Here is a 17,043-nt window from a genome sequence, read left to right as displayed (position 1 = left end):
TGGTTTTGTCCTCGTGTCGGTCTTGGATCCCCGTGTTCACGGCCTCGGGGTTGTGATGTTTAGCCCGGCACGCTTCCCGGCGCCTAAACCGACGTCATCGGTGCTGGCTAAAATGGAATGCCGCGAATCTGGGATCAGTGGCCTGGTTTCGCCTTTGATATCGTGCTGCAGATTATCTAGTCGTCGGCAGTGGTCCCGTAGACCTATGTTGCGCGCAACTTAGCCGCGGCGTCGGCGGCGGACCCGGTTTACGTGCTCATACGACCGCACATACATAAATGAGGTTTGTATGGCCATGTGGCCGTGAATGACTGGTAGAAAAGGTTGTGCATAGATTCCGGTGCTGTGATGGCACCGCACGCAAAGCACAGTGCCTCACGGAAAGTAGGAGCGGTGCATTGTTAGCGTACTTTAAACGCACCTACCCCTACCTAAGAATCACGTGCTGTTCATGAGGCCTGTGAGCACGGGCGCCGATGACTTTTCTGCCGCTCCGTCCTGGCCTGCGGGATGACAACTTTGCATTGCCAGCGCATATGGGGACTCACATTTGGCAGCTGCTCGCACGGGTTACCGTGGGTGGGCAGGGTTCGCTAAAGTGTCGGCTGCCAGCTTGCCGCAGATTGCAGTGTCGCGACGCTTACTCGGAGTCTCGAGATTGGGGGGCCGGCAGGCAGCGGCGTAGTCGGTGTAGTTGTGTCCGGGCATGATCTTGCATGCATGTGGTCTGTGCTTGCTCGATTCCTGCACTCAGAATACACTTTGAGAGCAGTTTGAATAAAGACTCAATTGAGCGCTGCTTGACACCGAAAATAGGTACCGACTGAGCGTTTCTGCGATCAATGGCGTTGCTCAGAAAATATTCTCAAAATGTGTGATCTGTTTTGAATCGGGGACATTAGCCCGAAACTGATCTCTGAGACCGAAAATGGAGAAACTGTTTTCTCAGTGTGTGCGGATTGTTCGTTCGGTCTCGTCTGCCACCGTTGAGCCCAGTATTTCAGACATTGGACGAAAGAAGTTCATAGTCTGTCGATAGCTAGATGCCTGTCGAGTTACAGAGTAGCCGATGCATGACGCAGACCGGGTGTGTATGTGTGTGTGGGGGGGGGGGGGGTGCGTGTGTGTGTGTGTGTGCGTATGTGTTAAGCGCAAAGTGGCCGAGGCGTCGGCAGCGGACCAGGTGTGTAGTGTAGATAGAGTGGCCGAGGCGTCGGCAGCGGACCAGGTGTGTAGCGTAGACAGAGTAGCCGAGGCGTCGGCAGCGGACCAGGTGTGTAGTGTAGACAGAGTGGTCGAGGCGTCGGCGCCGGACCGGATGTATGCGTATGTCGGTTTGCAGAAATACGGAGGCGGCCACTTAGAAAATACTTTGAGACCTTTTTACAAAGAGACTCCTCGAGTGCTAAACCGAGCCTCCAAGGTGACTGGCTGAGATGTGTTTCTGCGGCAGCGTATGTCCATCAGGTTGCGTTCGGAAGCGCTTCTCGGAATGCGTGGTCTGTTTTGACAAGGGGCATTATCCCATCTAACCAACCCCGCCACGTTGCCTCGTCAACAAGTGCTGCTTTATCTCGCTATTGAAGCGGCTCCCATGCAGGTTTCGTGTCAGGTTTCGTGGCAAGATGTTATATGCGATGACAATAGCGTGTCTGAACTACGCCTGCCAGACTCCGATCGAATCGCCGGCGTGACTAAATGGTCTGCGTTCCGTGTTGTACGGTACGGCGGTGAACACCTCCACGAGTGACCAGGTCGCCGGCGATCGACTCAGGCTCTGATGTCACTAAAATGCGCTTTAGTAAGCTAAGTGCCTACCGTGTTGCAGAGGGCCGAGGTGACGGCGGCGCACCTGGCGCCTGTAAGTTGCAGAGTAGCCGAGGCGTCGGCGGCGGGCCTGATGCGTGTGCTGGGTTGCAGATTAGCCGAGGCGCCGGTGGCGGACCCGATGTGTGCAGGGGTTACAGTGCAGCCCAGGCGTCGGCGGCGGGCCCGATGTATGTGCATGAGTTGCAGAGTAGCTGAGGCGTCGGCGGCGGTCCTGATGTACTTACGTGCAAGGATTGTAGCGTAGCCGAGGCGTCAGTGGCGGACCTGATGCGTGTGCGTGAGTTGCAGAGTAGCCGAGGCGTCGGCGGCGGACCTGATGTATGTGCCGTTGCAGAGTAACCGAGGCGTCGAGGGCGGACCTGATGCATGTGTGTGAGTTGCAGAGTGGCCGAGGCGTCGGCGGCGGACCCCATGTACGTGCGAACATGGGTGGAGAATTGTTTTCAAAGTTGGTATGGCGCCAGTTGCTCGAAACAATACTATCGTGTTTTATTCTTATCAAACTGAAAACCTTAAATTTCGTAGCTTTTACCCTGAAAAGTTGGTATGGCATTGCCATACCATCTTTTAAGTTGGTGTGGCGCGTGCCATGCCTGCCATACCATATTCTCGACCCATGCCGGTGCAGCTTTTACGGGGTGGCTGAGGCTATACGACGGCGGGCCTGATGTGTGTGCATGAGTAGCAGTGGGGCCGAGGCGTCGGCGGCGGACCTGATGCATGTGCATGAGTTGCAGAGTAGCCGAGGCGTCGGCGGCGGACCTGATGTATGTGCGTGATTTGCGGAGTGGCCGGGGCGTTGTCGGCGAACCTGATGTGTGTGCGTGGGTTGCAGAGTAGCCGAGGCGTCGGTGGCGGACCTGATGTATGTGCAGTGCAGTGTATTGATGTCAACTACGGAAAAACGGAATACCGATACCAAACCAAGTACCAGCCTATGGTTCATTACACCATCAAAATACCGAACACATTAGGAATCAAATACCAAGTACCGAGTTGGTATCAGTATGGTATCGGTATACCGAAAAGTTGTATCCGAGGACATCTCTACTGCAGAGTAGCCGAGGCGTCGGCGGCGGACCTGATGCATGTGCGTGCCGAGGCGTCGGCGGCGGACCTGATGTATGTGTGGTGCAGAGTAGGACGTCGACTACGGAAAATCGGAATACCGATACCAAACCAAGTACCAACCTAGGGTGCATTATACCAACAAAGTACCGAACACATTAGGAATCAAATACCAAGTACCGAGTTGGTTTTAGTATGGTATCGGTATACCGAAAGTTGTATCCGAGGACATCTCTACAGCAGAGTAGCCGAGGCGTCGGCGGCGGACCTGATGCGTGTGGGTGCCGAGGCGTCGGCGGCGGACCTGATGTATGTGCGGTGCAGAGTAGGACGTCGACTACGGAAAATCGGAATACCGATACCAAACCAAGTACCAACCTAGGGTGCATTATACCAACAAAATACCGAACACATTAGGAATCAATTAGCAAGTACCGAGTTGGTATCAGTATGGTATCGGTATACCGAAAAGTTATATCCGAGGACATCTCTACTGCAGAGTAGCCGAGGCGTCGGCGGCGGACCTGATGCATGTGCGTGCCGAGGCGTCGGCGGCGGACCTGATGTATGTGCGGTGCCGAGTAGGACGTCGACTACGGAAAATCGGAATACCGATACCAAACCAAGTACCAACCTAGGGTGCATTATACCAACAAAATACCGAACACATTAGGAATCAAATACCAAGTACCGAGTTGGTATCAGTATGGTATCGGTATACCGAAAGTTGTATCCGAGGACATCTCTACAGCAGAGTAGCCGAGGCGTCGGCGGCGGACCTGATGCGTGTGGGTGCCGAGGCGTCGGCGGCGGACCTGATGTATGTGCGGTGCAGAGTAGGACGTCGACTACGGAAAATCGGAATACCGATACCAAACCAAGTACCAACCTAGGGTGCATTATACCAACAATGAACCGAACACATTAGGAATCAATTAGCAAGTACCGAGTTGGTATCAGTATGGTATCGGTATACCGAAAAGTTATATCCGAGGACATCTCTACTGCAGAGTAGCCGAGGCGTCGGCGGCGGACCTGATGCATGTGCGTGCCGAGGCGTCGGCGGCGGACCTGATGCATGTGCGTGCCGAGGCGTCGGCGGCGGACCTGATGCATGTGCGTGCCGAGGCGTCGGCGGCGGACCTGATGCATGTGCGTGCCGAGGCGTCGGCGGCGGACCTGATGTATGTGCGTGCCGAGGCGTCGGCGGCGGACCTGATGCATGTGCATGAGTGAGTATGTGCGTGAGTTGCAGAGTAGCCGAGGCGTCGGCAGCGGGCCTGAAGTATGTGCAGTGCGGAGTTGCCGGGGCGTCGGACGCATTGCAGTTGCAGAGTAGCCGAGGGGTCGGCGGCGGACCTGATGTGTGTGCATGAGTTTTAGGGTGGCCGGAACCAGGTGTTTTGTGTGTATCGCGTCGCAGGTTGGGGTGCCGCGTTGCACGACCCTTCAAAGCGTGCCTACCAGGCTCCCCGGTTTCCTTTACGATTGCGTGTGCGCTTAATATGCCTCTGAATAGATGCGCGTCAGTCGCCGGGGAAACCATCCTCATGGTGGCGCCGCGTCAGTCGCCGGGCAACCATCCTCGTGGTGTCGCCGCCAATGAACCGCACTCCGCTGTACGTACCCCCGAGCCGTGCTCGATACGCCTCACCTGCCGTGCCGGCGTTAGTGTGCCTGACCATAGAATCCTTGTAGCCGTTGGTACTCCCCACAGCTTCCCTGGCTCCCTTCTCGCTCGCTCTCCGCTCCACTCGCCGGCGGCCATGTCGGCGTTAAGGAGTGCGTGATCGGATAATCCTCGTAGCCGTTGGCACTCCGCACGGATTCCTTAGCTCACTTCTCGCCTACTCTCTGCTCCACTCGCCGTCCGTCGCCGTCGACGACTGCCGTTCGCGCCTCTCGGCTCTCCTGCCAGCGGCGCGCCCGTTCCTACACTCCCCTTCGCACCACCCCTAGTCAGGGTCTGCCCCGCGTCTGTCGGCGGGGTGATTTATCTGTCTCCGACCCCCGTCTCCCTTTGCTCCGGTCACGTTCAGTGGCGCCCGGGCAGGGTCCTAACCTTCCATAGCCGCGTCGCCGCTATGAGTTGAGTGGACGAGCCCGAGGGAAAAGATTGCGAAGAAAGGAGGAAGGAAGGAAGGGGCGAATCCGTTTTAAGTATGAGCTTTCAATGGAGGTATGCAAACGAAGACACCGAGTTTTTCCCTTTTGATAAGCAATACTGCCAAGCGAGGGACCTACGTCACTAAGAAAAGTCCCGGTCCCCTCTCAGCAGCGTCGTCGAAGAGGCCCCACCGCTAGCCCGCGTCCCACCGTGCCGTCCAAAACCGACAGCCGGCCGTCACGGACCGTGACGAGGCCGGTGTCCCGTCACGGCGGCGTCACGTCACGTGGCCCGCCGCCGCCGCTGCGTCACATCACGTCACATGCGCCGTTTGATGCACACCTGTCCGGCCCCAATACCTGCAACGCCGCTGGTCGCGGCGACCGCAGCCGGCGTTAGTCATAACGGTAACGGTACGCGCCGTGTCGGCGAGGCCCGTTCGACTCCCACGCTTCCCTCAGGTGATTCCTGCACAACATTGCGGCAGTGAATCAGTGTCTCACTTCTGAGCCTTCTGTCGTGTGCCAATGCAAGGAATTCTGGCCATATATCTTGGACGCAAACATCTCCCCAGCTTCTACACGTCGTCAGCTAAAGTATCTTAGCACTACACCTCTTCCGGACGACGCGCACTCAACACAACCACGCGTCTAACCCAAGACATCTGGGAGAGTGGACGCTACCGCGCAGATTCTTCTTCTCGCGGCTCTGACATTCCGCGGTATTCCATTCATCTCAGACCCCTCGTGGAACGGTGCACCCTCCGGCCGGGCTCTCCCGGTAGCCATGCGCCATGCTCCATCCCCAGAACCCGTGCCTCGTAGACTTCCAATCCGCACCTCTTCCCCTCTTCAAAACACCAGCGGCACCTTCAGCGCCATCCAGAGCCAGCAGGTAGCATGGAGACCGCGGCAGGATAGTAATGGGACGGCATTCCATCCGCTTCACCACTGTGAAGGGTCGTCGGGCGGACCAAATGGTTGCCAGCAATATCTTAGCAGAAGGTCTAAGCCCACTGATGCCAAAAGCAGTGGTCCACAGAACAGGCTTCCCATCAGCTATTTGTGTGATGAGGCAGTCATTACGGCTGATACCCGAGATATCCGGGCTTATGTAATGTGGCGGACAGCTGCGTTTGTAGTATGCTGCTCGAGGGACTAGAGATGAAATCGATACCGACTTCATGACTTCCTTCGGCAGCGAATACGAAATCAGAGATAAACCGGGGATGACCGGCCATGCTTCTGCAAAGCATGTTTACGTAACCCGGTACTTCATAATGAGCAAATCTTAAAACATAATGTCAAAACCATTGCAACCGACAATTCAAAATGCAAGATAAAATCGGCCTAATGAAATACCCCCATGCAAGGTCGTGTATGCACAGTGCGTTAACATGACAGCGAGTTCATCCATCGACAATGTAGAACAACTGACATGTCATTTGATGCATATCTGAATACGCCGCAGCTTTGCAGGCCATTCTAGCGGACGATTGTCATTACAAATGAGATGCACACAGCCAGGCCAACTGACCTACACCAAACAGGCACAGCTGTCAATTGCAGTTCGCTGAATACGCAGGCACTCATCTAAATAGCCGGCATAGTTAGTAGTCGCTAGCCACCTCTACAGGCAGCCCACACAAACATCACTCCGAATAAAATGTTATTAAACATTGAGCACTAAGCACTATTCGTACATCCTACACCGGCCGCGGTTCCACTGAGCCTCTCCACATCAGGCATATCCATTATATAACCCGAACCCGATACTCCTGAAGTGGACTGACTACATCTGGTCTTGAAAGCTAAGCACTGCCAGCCTGGACGCTGACACACCACAGACCCAGCGCAGGCCGGCTCTGCAGCTGAACGACCACCGGCTGTCTCCCACCTTTAGGCGACCGGGGCTTGGGTCGGGTACCGGCCCAACCGGACCAGTACCGGCCACGGGGGTGCATACTAATGCAGCCACCGGACGACCGGCCGGCAGGCACACCATGGCCCCGCACCGGCCAGCACAAAGAACGCTGCAGGACATTCCTCTGACAGTATCGAATGGGGTGCCGATCGGATAGATAACGAATCACCTGCCGAAAATGACAAAGCTCCGGCGGCTGATGAGTCCCATGCTGGAATGACATGCCTCAGCGTATTCTTTGATAAGATTGAAAAGACTAGGCGCTCCTTGAGACGAACTAGAACACTCCACATCCCTCAACGATCTCTTCATATTACGGGTAAGTCACGAGGCCGACGCACCGCCGTTGGATGTGAGGTAGGCCAGCGAGCGGCCGGACCCTTGTTTTTGCCGGCCTCGCGATCCAGGAATGCGCCCCGTGCGGTGGCGCCGGCCGCGGGGGCGCTGGTGGCGGACCGGCCGGTCCGGGCGGCAGCTCAGTGGACCGGCACCGGCTCGGTCCGGGCCGGTCCGCTGCCCGTCCGGACCGCCGGCCGGCGCGGCCAACACCACGTGGTCGCGAACGGACCGGCCGGCGCGACGACGGTCCCACGGCCCCTTCACGGACCGGCAACCATCCCGCGGTGATGACGAATTACGACAACTACAGCGCGACTCGGTCCATTTCGGACACATCTGTCACCGAGCTCAACAAACCACGACAGACTCGACTCGCAGCCAACGCCTCGAGGTCGGTCGGGGGTCGACGCTGCCTCTCCTTCCAACAGCGGCACGGCTGATGGCGAGCGCGGACGATCGAGCGTCCCGTGCAACTCTGATCCTGACGCAGCGCGATGCTTCTCTCCTTGGCCCCCCCACGCTCTGCAGCGCCTTCAATGGGTCCAGCCCAGCTCCCGAAAACAAAACTTTTCCCAGAACCACAAGCTACCGCGCAGTAAACAGTCTGCTTGAAAAATCCACCCAAACTCGCTACACGACCAACAGCGGCGGCTAAACTCGAGCAATAAAAAACAAAACACCTGTGGCGTCCCAAAGTTTCGAGCAAACATGGTCAGATCGCGTGTTGTTCCTCGGAAACCTCGTCGCAACTGTGTACGACGCATTTTAGCGACGTGCTCAGGTGCGAGCGGTCGGCAGAGCCAGCTGAGCGGGCAGCGTGTCCCGTTACCGGGGTAGCACCGACAACGGTTCGTAGACGGACCAGTGACCATAGCCCGGTCATGGTTCCGCCGGACTGAGTGGATGGTGTGGGCGGTAGAAGCGTGTGTATGCATGATTATTGTATGGTGTATACCTACCGTGCAGTGTGCAGTGAGTTGGTGCAGTGGTGCGGTGGGTACTTGTGTAAGTGAAAAGTAGGGTCCAGGGTGATGTGGTACTTAGCTGTATGGTTCTGTGCGAGTGCTATTCTGAACTGTAAGAGTACCTTCGCGTTCCACACTGTGACCCTTCTAAGCTGCTGCGTGGTGCGAAATAAGAACCAGCTCCCATGACCCACCACGGAGTGCCGAACGGACACGGGCCATCACCGGCTTCCCACCGGCGGGCGGGCGGCGAGGATGGTCGCCTCAGGCACGGTCTGCCCTTCAAGGACAGACCGCGGGCAGCAGCGCAGCCAGCCAGACCGTGGGCCTGTCGGCGACCGCCCGCGGCTCCCTTGTCGACAAAACCGCGCCGCCACTTTCTAGGGTTTTCATACCGACAAGACCTTGGTAGACATATCGTGACGTGCCGACAATGTCACAATGTTTCGCGTCTTTCAGTCACCTATGTTATTAAGTTGCGAAATTCTCATATACGAAGAAATTGGGATAACACCTCGGCCGCAGAACCAATATGCCTAGGAATTCTCATGAACCACGTTTATACCTATATCTACAGTAAATGAGGCAAGAATACACGTAAACAAGTTTGAACCGTTCAGGTGAAGGTGAATCATATCGAAAGCGATCGACTTTTTGAAATTCGAGGATCTTTGACAGCTACTTGCTCGTCGTAGAAACATTTCAGCTCCCGCTTCACTTCATGCGGCAAGCGCTGGTTCCAAACAAACGTTCAACGTTGTGAAACAACGTTCCACATCGTCACCTGTTCATACAGTTCGTGACGAACAAACTTCGCGATCAAGATCAGCAGAGGAAGACAAGCATTCACGTCGACGACTCGACAGGAAAATGCGATCGCAGATCCTGATTCCGTGAATGCGCCCGTCCCGGAGAACTGCAAAGAATTCCAATCCGCGTGACTGGCGAATAGCTATGGATGCACTCCTAGCTCTGGTTCGAACACATTGGCATTCATGGAGTTGATCTTTGAAGAGCGGCTCTGACGAACTGGTCCGCTGTCGTGGCCCGGGGGCAGAACCGGCGGTCGGCGGCTCCGTCCGCCCTCCGAGGGCCGCCGAGACTGCGGAATGTCGGCCAGGCCCGCGGAAGATTGCCGGCCGGCCTCTAATCTAGCAGCGGCGGCGCTAGTACGTTTACCAGAGGCGGCGGTACACGATTTACTGGCCCGGTGCCGAGCCTCTACCGACGGTGTGGTAGATTTAGCGCAGCCGCAATGCAGTGTACGAGCTCGTTTCTACCAGCCGAGAAGCTGGTAGATTTGCAGTGAGGGTCAGTTCAGTGGCGATTTCCACGGTCGATTTACAGCCCGAGGCGCTGGTACATTAAACTCGCAGTGCCCCGTTCGTCTGGGAAGTCGCCGTTCATTCGCCCACCCAGCCCACCAATGGGGACAGTGTCGCCACCAGTGTCCTCAGTCCTGACAGAGGTGTTCGACGAACTCAAACGCTGCGACCTGGATCGGAACCGAAGCAAACAGTCGCTGCGAGTTACAGCAGCACTCGACGCACGCTCCCAGCACCATCCGGCGCAGAGCAGCACCACCTAGCTCAGAGGCCAAGGGACCGTCTGGCAAGTGGCAATTCCAGTGCGGTTCCAGCACCATTCAGGGCAGAGTTTCAGCGCCAGCCAGCACCAACCAGTCCCCGAGTTGCCCGTAAATCTAATTCTCCGTCGGATTCTGACAAGGGCTGCACACCAGTGTCGGGGCCTGAGGCCGGTGCTGTCCGTAATCCTACAGCACCACCAGTTACCCCCGCCACACTTAAAATCATGGATCAACGTCGTACCGCGTTACAGCAGTTCGGTAGAAAGTCGGAGGTTTACAAAGACTTAAACCGAACTGTCCGGGCCGCAGTGCGACGAGACCGACGCGGCGAACTTCACAGAGAGATTAGTGGGCGGGGTCCCAACAAGGTGTGGAAAAGTATTAGGTCGGTTGTGGCTGGTAAGAAAGACGGACCTAGTGTTCAACCTGATGTATCGGCTGACGTTTTAAATTCTTTTTTCGTTTCTGTGGGTCCCCGCGTCGCTACAGAGATCCGTGACCAAAATCCAGTTGTTGAGCAAATTGGCCGTTTGCCGCGTGTCGTAACCGGTAGATTTAAGCCCAGACCTATCTCTCTCGGTGAACTCGGTCACACCGTTTTCAATATGCGCAATTCTGCCGCCTGTGCGTCTGATGGCGTCTGCATTCGCATGCTGAAAACTGCTTTCCCATCTATCGGTGACGTTATCCTTCACATCATTAACACTTGCATCTCAAGGTCCGATATCCCCTTTCATTGGAAACACTCTATTGTTCACCCCATCTTCAAGTCTGGAAACCCATCTGATCCCACTAATTTCCGACCTATCTCCTTAGTACCTGTCATTATGAAGGTGGTCGAGCGAGTCATTCACAAACAGCTCTATCGCTATCTCTCCCAAAACCATCTTCTGGCCAATACCCAGCACGGTTTCCGACCCCGGCACTCAACTGAGACAGCACTTCTGTCCGTCAGTGACCAAATCCTGGCCGCCACCGATAGGGGGGATGTCTCTATGCTATGCCTTATTGATTTAAGCAAATGTTTTGATGTCATCAACCATGAGTTATTACTCGCTAAATTGGCAATGCACGGCATAGAGACATCCTGGTTCGCCGCTTATCTCCAGGGTCACACACAGAGTGTGTCATTGAAGGACGAGTCCGGTCGCCGGGTATTATCACAACCTCTCCCCAACTCTATGGGCGTCTTTCAAGGCTCGGCACTCGGTCCCTTACTCTTCACGGTATTTTCCAATGATCTATCACTTTATTCTGAGGATGCAGCAGTCTTCCAGTACGCTGATGATACTCAATTGTTGGTGAGTGGCCCTTTAAACGACCTTAGGGGACTCATCTCGCGCTTGGAAGCGTCACTGGCGTCTCTCGACCATTGGTTCGGTGCAAATGCTCTTAAAGTAAACACTGCTAAAACTCAGCTCATGGTTTTCGGCAGTCGGCAAAATTTGAGAAGCATACCTGCTTTCACCGTTTCTTTTCGCGACACCAAACTAGTGCCATGCAAGCAGGTGGGCAACCTGGGCGTTATCTTCGACGGCACCCTGTCCTGGGACGCGCATGTGTCCGAGCTCAGTCGCCGATGCACGGGTCTCCTAATTGGCCTCTCACATGTCCGCCACTACCTCCCCGACGGTGTCACCAAGACACTAGTGGTGGCTCTCGTCATGTCACGGATCCAGTACTGTCTCTCCGTATTTGGTAATGGTAGCCAAAGGAACTTCGATCGCATTCAGAAAATTCTTAACTTTGCCGCTAGAGTCATTTTCGGTCGCCGTAAATTTGATCATGTCTCCCATCTCCGGGACCAACTCGGCTGGATGGCACCTAAAACAATGGCTGAATACCATACCCTTATCACGGCGCACAAGGCCATCCAGAGAGGTGAACCCGAGGAGATCGCAACCCTATTTTCCAAAAATTCCCAAACACGAGCAAGGTCTACTCGCCAAGACCACCTTTTCCACTTACCGCGACCCCGACTAGAGACCGGAAAACGTAGATTCGCCTACCGTGCCGCGGCGCTCCTAAATACTCTCCCCCTCGAGCTAACGCAGTTGCCTCCAGCCAGATTTGCCCGTGCTGTAAAAAAGGGGCTTAAGCCTAGCCAGAGTAGCCATAGTAGCTAGCCTCATGACTCTTGGACTATGAAAGGCAAACGAGTCTGTGTGTACATAGTTATGAACGCGGCTTCGTGCGGGTTACACCAAGTATGTGCGTGTTCGGCGTTCGCGTTGTGTATTTCGTATCCGTAAGTGTGTGCGTTTTCTTGTGTAGGTACCTATTTCTTGTGTTATCTTCAACCAGCTCGGACTCGGAGTGTAATCGCCACGCCGATTGTGGATTGCTCTTGATCGTCAATACATACATACATACATACAGTCTGCTCCGCCATAACAACGTCCGACAGCCGCGCTCCTGGACAGTCAATGGGGAGGGCGGCGGACGGCACCCTTCCCCACCGGCCCAGGTAGGCTCCCCGGGTCCAATAATCCTCCGGATACCCCTCACCGCACGCCGGCGGCGTCCAATCCTTCCCCGCGCCGCTCCCCACTCCCCCGGCACACAGGCAGCGGGTTCTCACGGCGCGCGTCCCGTCCCCGCGCCGTCCCGACCGGCCCGGGGGAGAGCGCCGGGCCTTTTTGTTGGCGGCGCGGCCTTCGGCGCCCCTCAGCCCGGTAACAGCAGCTGGTCGGCGGGGCTGACAAAGGCAGCGGCGGCCGGCAGAGGCACCCCCGCCTGCCCAGCTGGTAGGCAGGGCGCGGAGAGCGGGAGGCTGGCCGGACGGCCGTGCCGGTCACAGCGGAACACCAGGTGTGAGCGCCGCGGGCTGAGTGCGACGCGCCGCCACTCGACTGCGCTCAGCCGCGCTCGGCCGCTCTCCGCGCCGAGCGGCCAAAAACGGCTCCGTCTGGGAGCGTCCGAGCGCACCACCCCACGCCGTTCCAGCGCCGCCGGCCCGGCCATAATCGCACGGTCCGACAAAAACGAGCGCCAGGTAATGACCGGCCGGCCGAGCGGGACCGCTCACACGGCCCCGAGGTCAGGTGAGCGGGCCGCTGGAGCCCGCGCCGTCCCACCGGGTCCCGTCCCACCGCCGAATGTGGGGTCTGGGGACGTCCCACCAGCCAAAGGGACGGCGAACGCTCCGCCATGGATGAAGGTTCTCCTTCATCCATGGCTCCGCCATTCACAGCGCCCAAAAAGAGAAAGGGACGCCAATTTTGGGCTCTCGCTACCAACGTGAAGAGAAGTTGAATTAGGCGAGCCATCAAAACCACGCGGTGAACTCTTTGAAGTCCGCTGAATGCCTTATCTAGCCTGGCAACGGTTGCATAACACTGCCAACGCGACCAGCATGAATACCCCTGACACGTAAACAGTGTAGCGATTGTGATAAAGAGTGCAAATGAACAAGGTTTGCAAGTGTGATTCATGTTATTGTAGGTCCCCACGTCCCGGGGTTACCTGATTCTGTAACATCATGATTAAAGACCGGGTATGAGGGACCTGGGGCGCGGGGACCATAACTCTTTGTCATGTCCAATGCGGTGAGCCTATGCACCCGCCTCGCCCACCACTAAATGAAACCGTATATCACCATGTGGAACCTTAACCTAATATACTGGGCTCAGGCCTGCCATGAGCCACGAAACATAACAATGCAAATCATTGTTGATTCACCTGGCTCCATACATGGACAGGAAATAGCCCGACGGCAACTACAAAACTCCACGGGAATAAAACCGGGCAAAATAGCGTTTGTCAGCCAACACACACGCCGACTGCTGACTGCAACGGTACAGCCGGAAATGGTGCCATGCCGGTTCTTTACACCAATACCGCCACCCAAACCAAATTTCCGCCATACTGATAAACAATCCCGGTCCAATAGCGTTCACACATCCTGCTATCCCACCGCTATCATCCCACCTCGCCAAGTAGCACCTACGTCTCCCCACCGTATGTCGGCCCGGCGTGCCCCAGCCCGCCGCAGCCGGCCGGCTCGCCCAGTCAGTTTACAGCGCCCAGTTTGGGCCGTCGCGGCCCGCAGGCCGCAGCAGGGAGGCCGGTCGTTCGTTCCACGAGAGAGACAGTCACCACCGGCAGGGTGATGTCACCGTCTCGGCCCGGGCTCGCCCACTCACCGTGACCGCCCGGCCGGGAGGCCGGCTCACGACCGGGCCAAACACACCGTATGGTGTCGGAGAAACACTCCAACCACTCACCATTTCGACGCAGGACGCCTCCAGGATGACAGAGAAGGTAGACGGTGAGACAGAGACGACACAGCAGCGCTGCAGAAGAGCGAGAGCGGCCGAGGGGCGCCGGACACAGAGACAGAGAGCCGAGCGACCGCACACCGCCAGCAGAGCAGAGGGAATGACGCCCGGCCGCCGCTCCGCCGCTGCCGGCGCCGGCGGCGCTCGCTGGGCGAGTCTATGCGGCGGCGCGACGGTGCGCCCGCTAGCGGCGGCGGCGGCGGCCAGCATCGATTGGCCGGGCTCAACAGGTGAGCGTCGGGCCAATAGCAGGTATGATCGGCCGGCCGGTGCCACTCCTTTCCGAGATTGGAGCGGCGCTCATTAGCCGGATAAATGAGCTCTCGGACGAGTTCGATCGGTCGCGCCGACTGCCGCCCTCAGCTCAGACGAGAGGCTGCGACGGTGGCCGGGACGGGTGAGTGCAGGTTGAGCGCAGTTCAAGCGCGGGTCGAGCGCAGGTCGAGGGAGGTTGAGCGCAGCACCGAGCACGGATCAAGCGGACTTTCATGAGAAGTTCGAGCGGGCTTTCAGCGCAGTTCCAGCGCAGATCGAGCGAATTTCAAGCGCAGTTCGAGCACAGATTGAGCGGAGGTCGAGCGCTCCATCGACCACCAGCACAGAACGATTAATGACTGTAGCAGCTCCGTCCAGCAGTGTCAAATAGACCGTCGTGCCTGCAGGTAGCGGGCTCGAATCAGCCCCAGCTCTCACAGACGGCTCCGTCCTCCCAATCAATACAGCCAGCGCACAATAGACTCGGCCGGGAATTAATTGCATGCCCAGTTCAAATTTGATTGGCTTCCTTTGAGCATGTGGCTCAGTTCCTAACCGACGGGTCGGGCATATCATCTAACCGGGCCGCTGAGTGTGGGGTTCACCTTGGTCCCTCTGTCAGGGCAGGGGCGCGGCGACCGGGGGCCGGAGTTCGGCCTTGGAGCCGCCAAACCATCCACTTCAGACCATACGGGGACGAAAGGAATGACCTGGATTCCGGACGGGCCGCCGACAGGGGAGGTGAAGGGGGAGGGAGAGCGGCTCGACGGGGAGAGGGAGGGCCGCTCGACGGGCGGCGGTCGCCTGAGGGCCGTCTGGAGGGTCCGGGGTGACCCAATCCCGCAGACAGCGCTGAGGGTGGTCCGGCGCACTCTAAAGCACTCTGTCAACCCTCCATAGCTGCCGAGCAGCAGCAGGACCATCGAGGGTCAGAGCCCGAGCGTCACATGGCCTGAATGACACACAGCACTGAGCACTGAACAGGGGAGCGTTCCTCGAACGTCCCCTCGCTGCACCACGGCACTCGATTGTCAGGCAGGTGACACGCAAGAAACAGTTGGCAAAGCTAATAAGGTAAAGGAAAAAACGCGACAGACATGGGCATTAACTCAGGCTGCATTAAAGATTCTTTTAGCATGAGCATATGGAATTTTTCAAATACAAACACAGTTACCACTTCACGCCATTGCCACGCATCGTCCCACGGCATTCCCATCTCAGCCTGGTGCCAGGCGGATCTGCAGGCTCTTCTGACGTCATTGCTGCCACCTGTTCGGCCATTTTGATCAGCGCGCGCCCCGGCGGGCACATATCATAGATGCAAATGATGCTGCCACTCCCATTCAGACCTCGCCTTCGACCGACGCCTGACGGAGCCGGCCAGGCGAGCACACCCGGGAGAGCGGCACAGTGAGGTCACTAGTCACTCAGAGACGTCATCAATACCAAAATGACGTCACATCAGATTAATATATATTTCGCTCCTTCAGTTTTAACGGAAATCAGTTAATTTTATTGATACTGCGGTCTAAAAACAAATGTTTCTTATTTGATACATTATCGGTTAGGTAAATTTTTGAAAAAGTCTACTGTTCTTAGTTTCTTACTAAGGACCCACTTTCTGACATCTGAGAGTTGAGGAAAAGGTAAATATAAACCATATCCGAACTGGCAACAGGCAGCAGTCGATAGTTCCCTGATTCGATTTTCCTTAGTAAGACGAACATTCTACCGCGAGTTGGCTTCACCACTGGCAGCCAGCTTCTCTGCCGATCTATCCGGGATGTCGGACAAGCCACCCAACCAACAGAGCTGGTACGACGACCGAAGACGACAGCCATGCAGTGGCGACAGAATGCTAGCAGAACAGGCTCTCACAGAGGAACACTCAGTTCAACGGTCCCGACAGTCACAGCGTCAGGCGAGCGACGTCCCAGACGACGCCGTTGGTCACGCCAGTTCCAAGCCAGGTGGGAACGAACGGAACATAGCGAACCCAGCGCGAACGGTTCTCAATGCGGACGGGTGGGAGTCGCCGCGGAATCCGCGGAACCCGGTCGCTCACTTCCTGGGAATGCGGACTGGGTGTGGACTGTGGACATAGGGTTGGGTATAAGTGAACATGCTAGCGACTAGCTAGCGTGTTCACGGCTATACTTATCAACGATAAACCTCACGCACGTTGACGGGTGGGTTGGGTTTGGGAGAGTCATTATCAGGACATTGGCAGGGTGGTCGACTACCGTTCCGGTTCTCCTTTCAACTCATCCCCACCTCTTCAGGCCGGACAGACTGCTCGGAAGAAGTTCAAGTGCCCGGCACTCGCCCTGAAGTGGCACTGAAGTGGCCACACGGTGAGGTGGACAGCTTCAGTGGAATCAGCACAACAAATGGACGATTGGTATAGGTTCACGCTCGATAGGTAGATCCAGGAATTAAAACCAATGCGTATTGATGGGCAGCTGGCCCTTAGGTGCATTCTCGGGTACGTGTAAGCGACTGGAGCTGATATCGCATATGAGAATGAGGAGCAGCGAAGACGGAGACGAGAGGGACTGCTCGTGGTCGGGAAATAACTAGCCGGTACCCTCGGGAACGTTTATTTTTCGACGTGTTTTCAGTTCAGTTGTATTGACAGGTGTCAAGATTCTAAAAGGTGTAATGATGGAAGGGATATGACGTGTTAAT

General features: G+C 56.5%; 1 protein-coding gene across 19 annotated transcripts in view; it reads right to left on the bottom strand.

The window, feature by feature from the left end:
• The window catches only part of LOC122392546 (polypyrimidine tract-binding protein 1-like), a 137,981-nt gene that overhangs the window by 45,552 nt on the left and 75,386 nt on the right, over nt 1-17,043 (bottom strand). For 2 of the 19 annotated variants that reach the window (XM_043387566.1, XM_043387573.1), the window contains exon 1: nt 14,047-14,207. The exons of the other annotated variants lie outside the window; for them this stretch is intronic. In XM_043387566.1, the coding sequence (XP_043243501.1) occupies nt 14,047-14,049 (3 nt within the window). In that variant the 5' untranslated portion in view covers nt 14,050-14,207. Of the gene's footprint in view, nt 1-14,046; nt 14,208-17,043 lie in introns of those variants that run through there. 19 annotated transcript variants of the gene reach the window in all.

Source organism: Amphibalanus amphitrite, unplaced genomic scaffold (assembly GCF_019059575.1).
Source record: "Amphibalanus amphitrite isolate SeventyFive unplaced genomic scaffold, NRLGWU_Aamphi_draft 000490F_arrow, whole genome shotgun sequence".
NCBI lineage: Eukaryota > Metazoa > Arthropoda > Thecostraca > Balanomorpha > Balanidae > Amphibalanus > Amphibalanus amphitrite.
The sequence above is the reverse complement of the archived record's forward strand: the minus strand, read 5'-3'. Positions and strand labels throughout refer to the sequence as shown.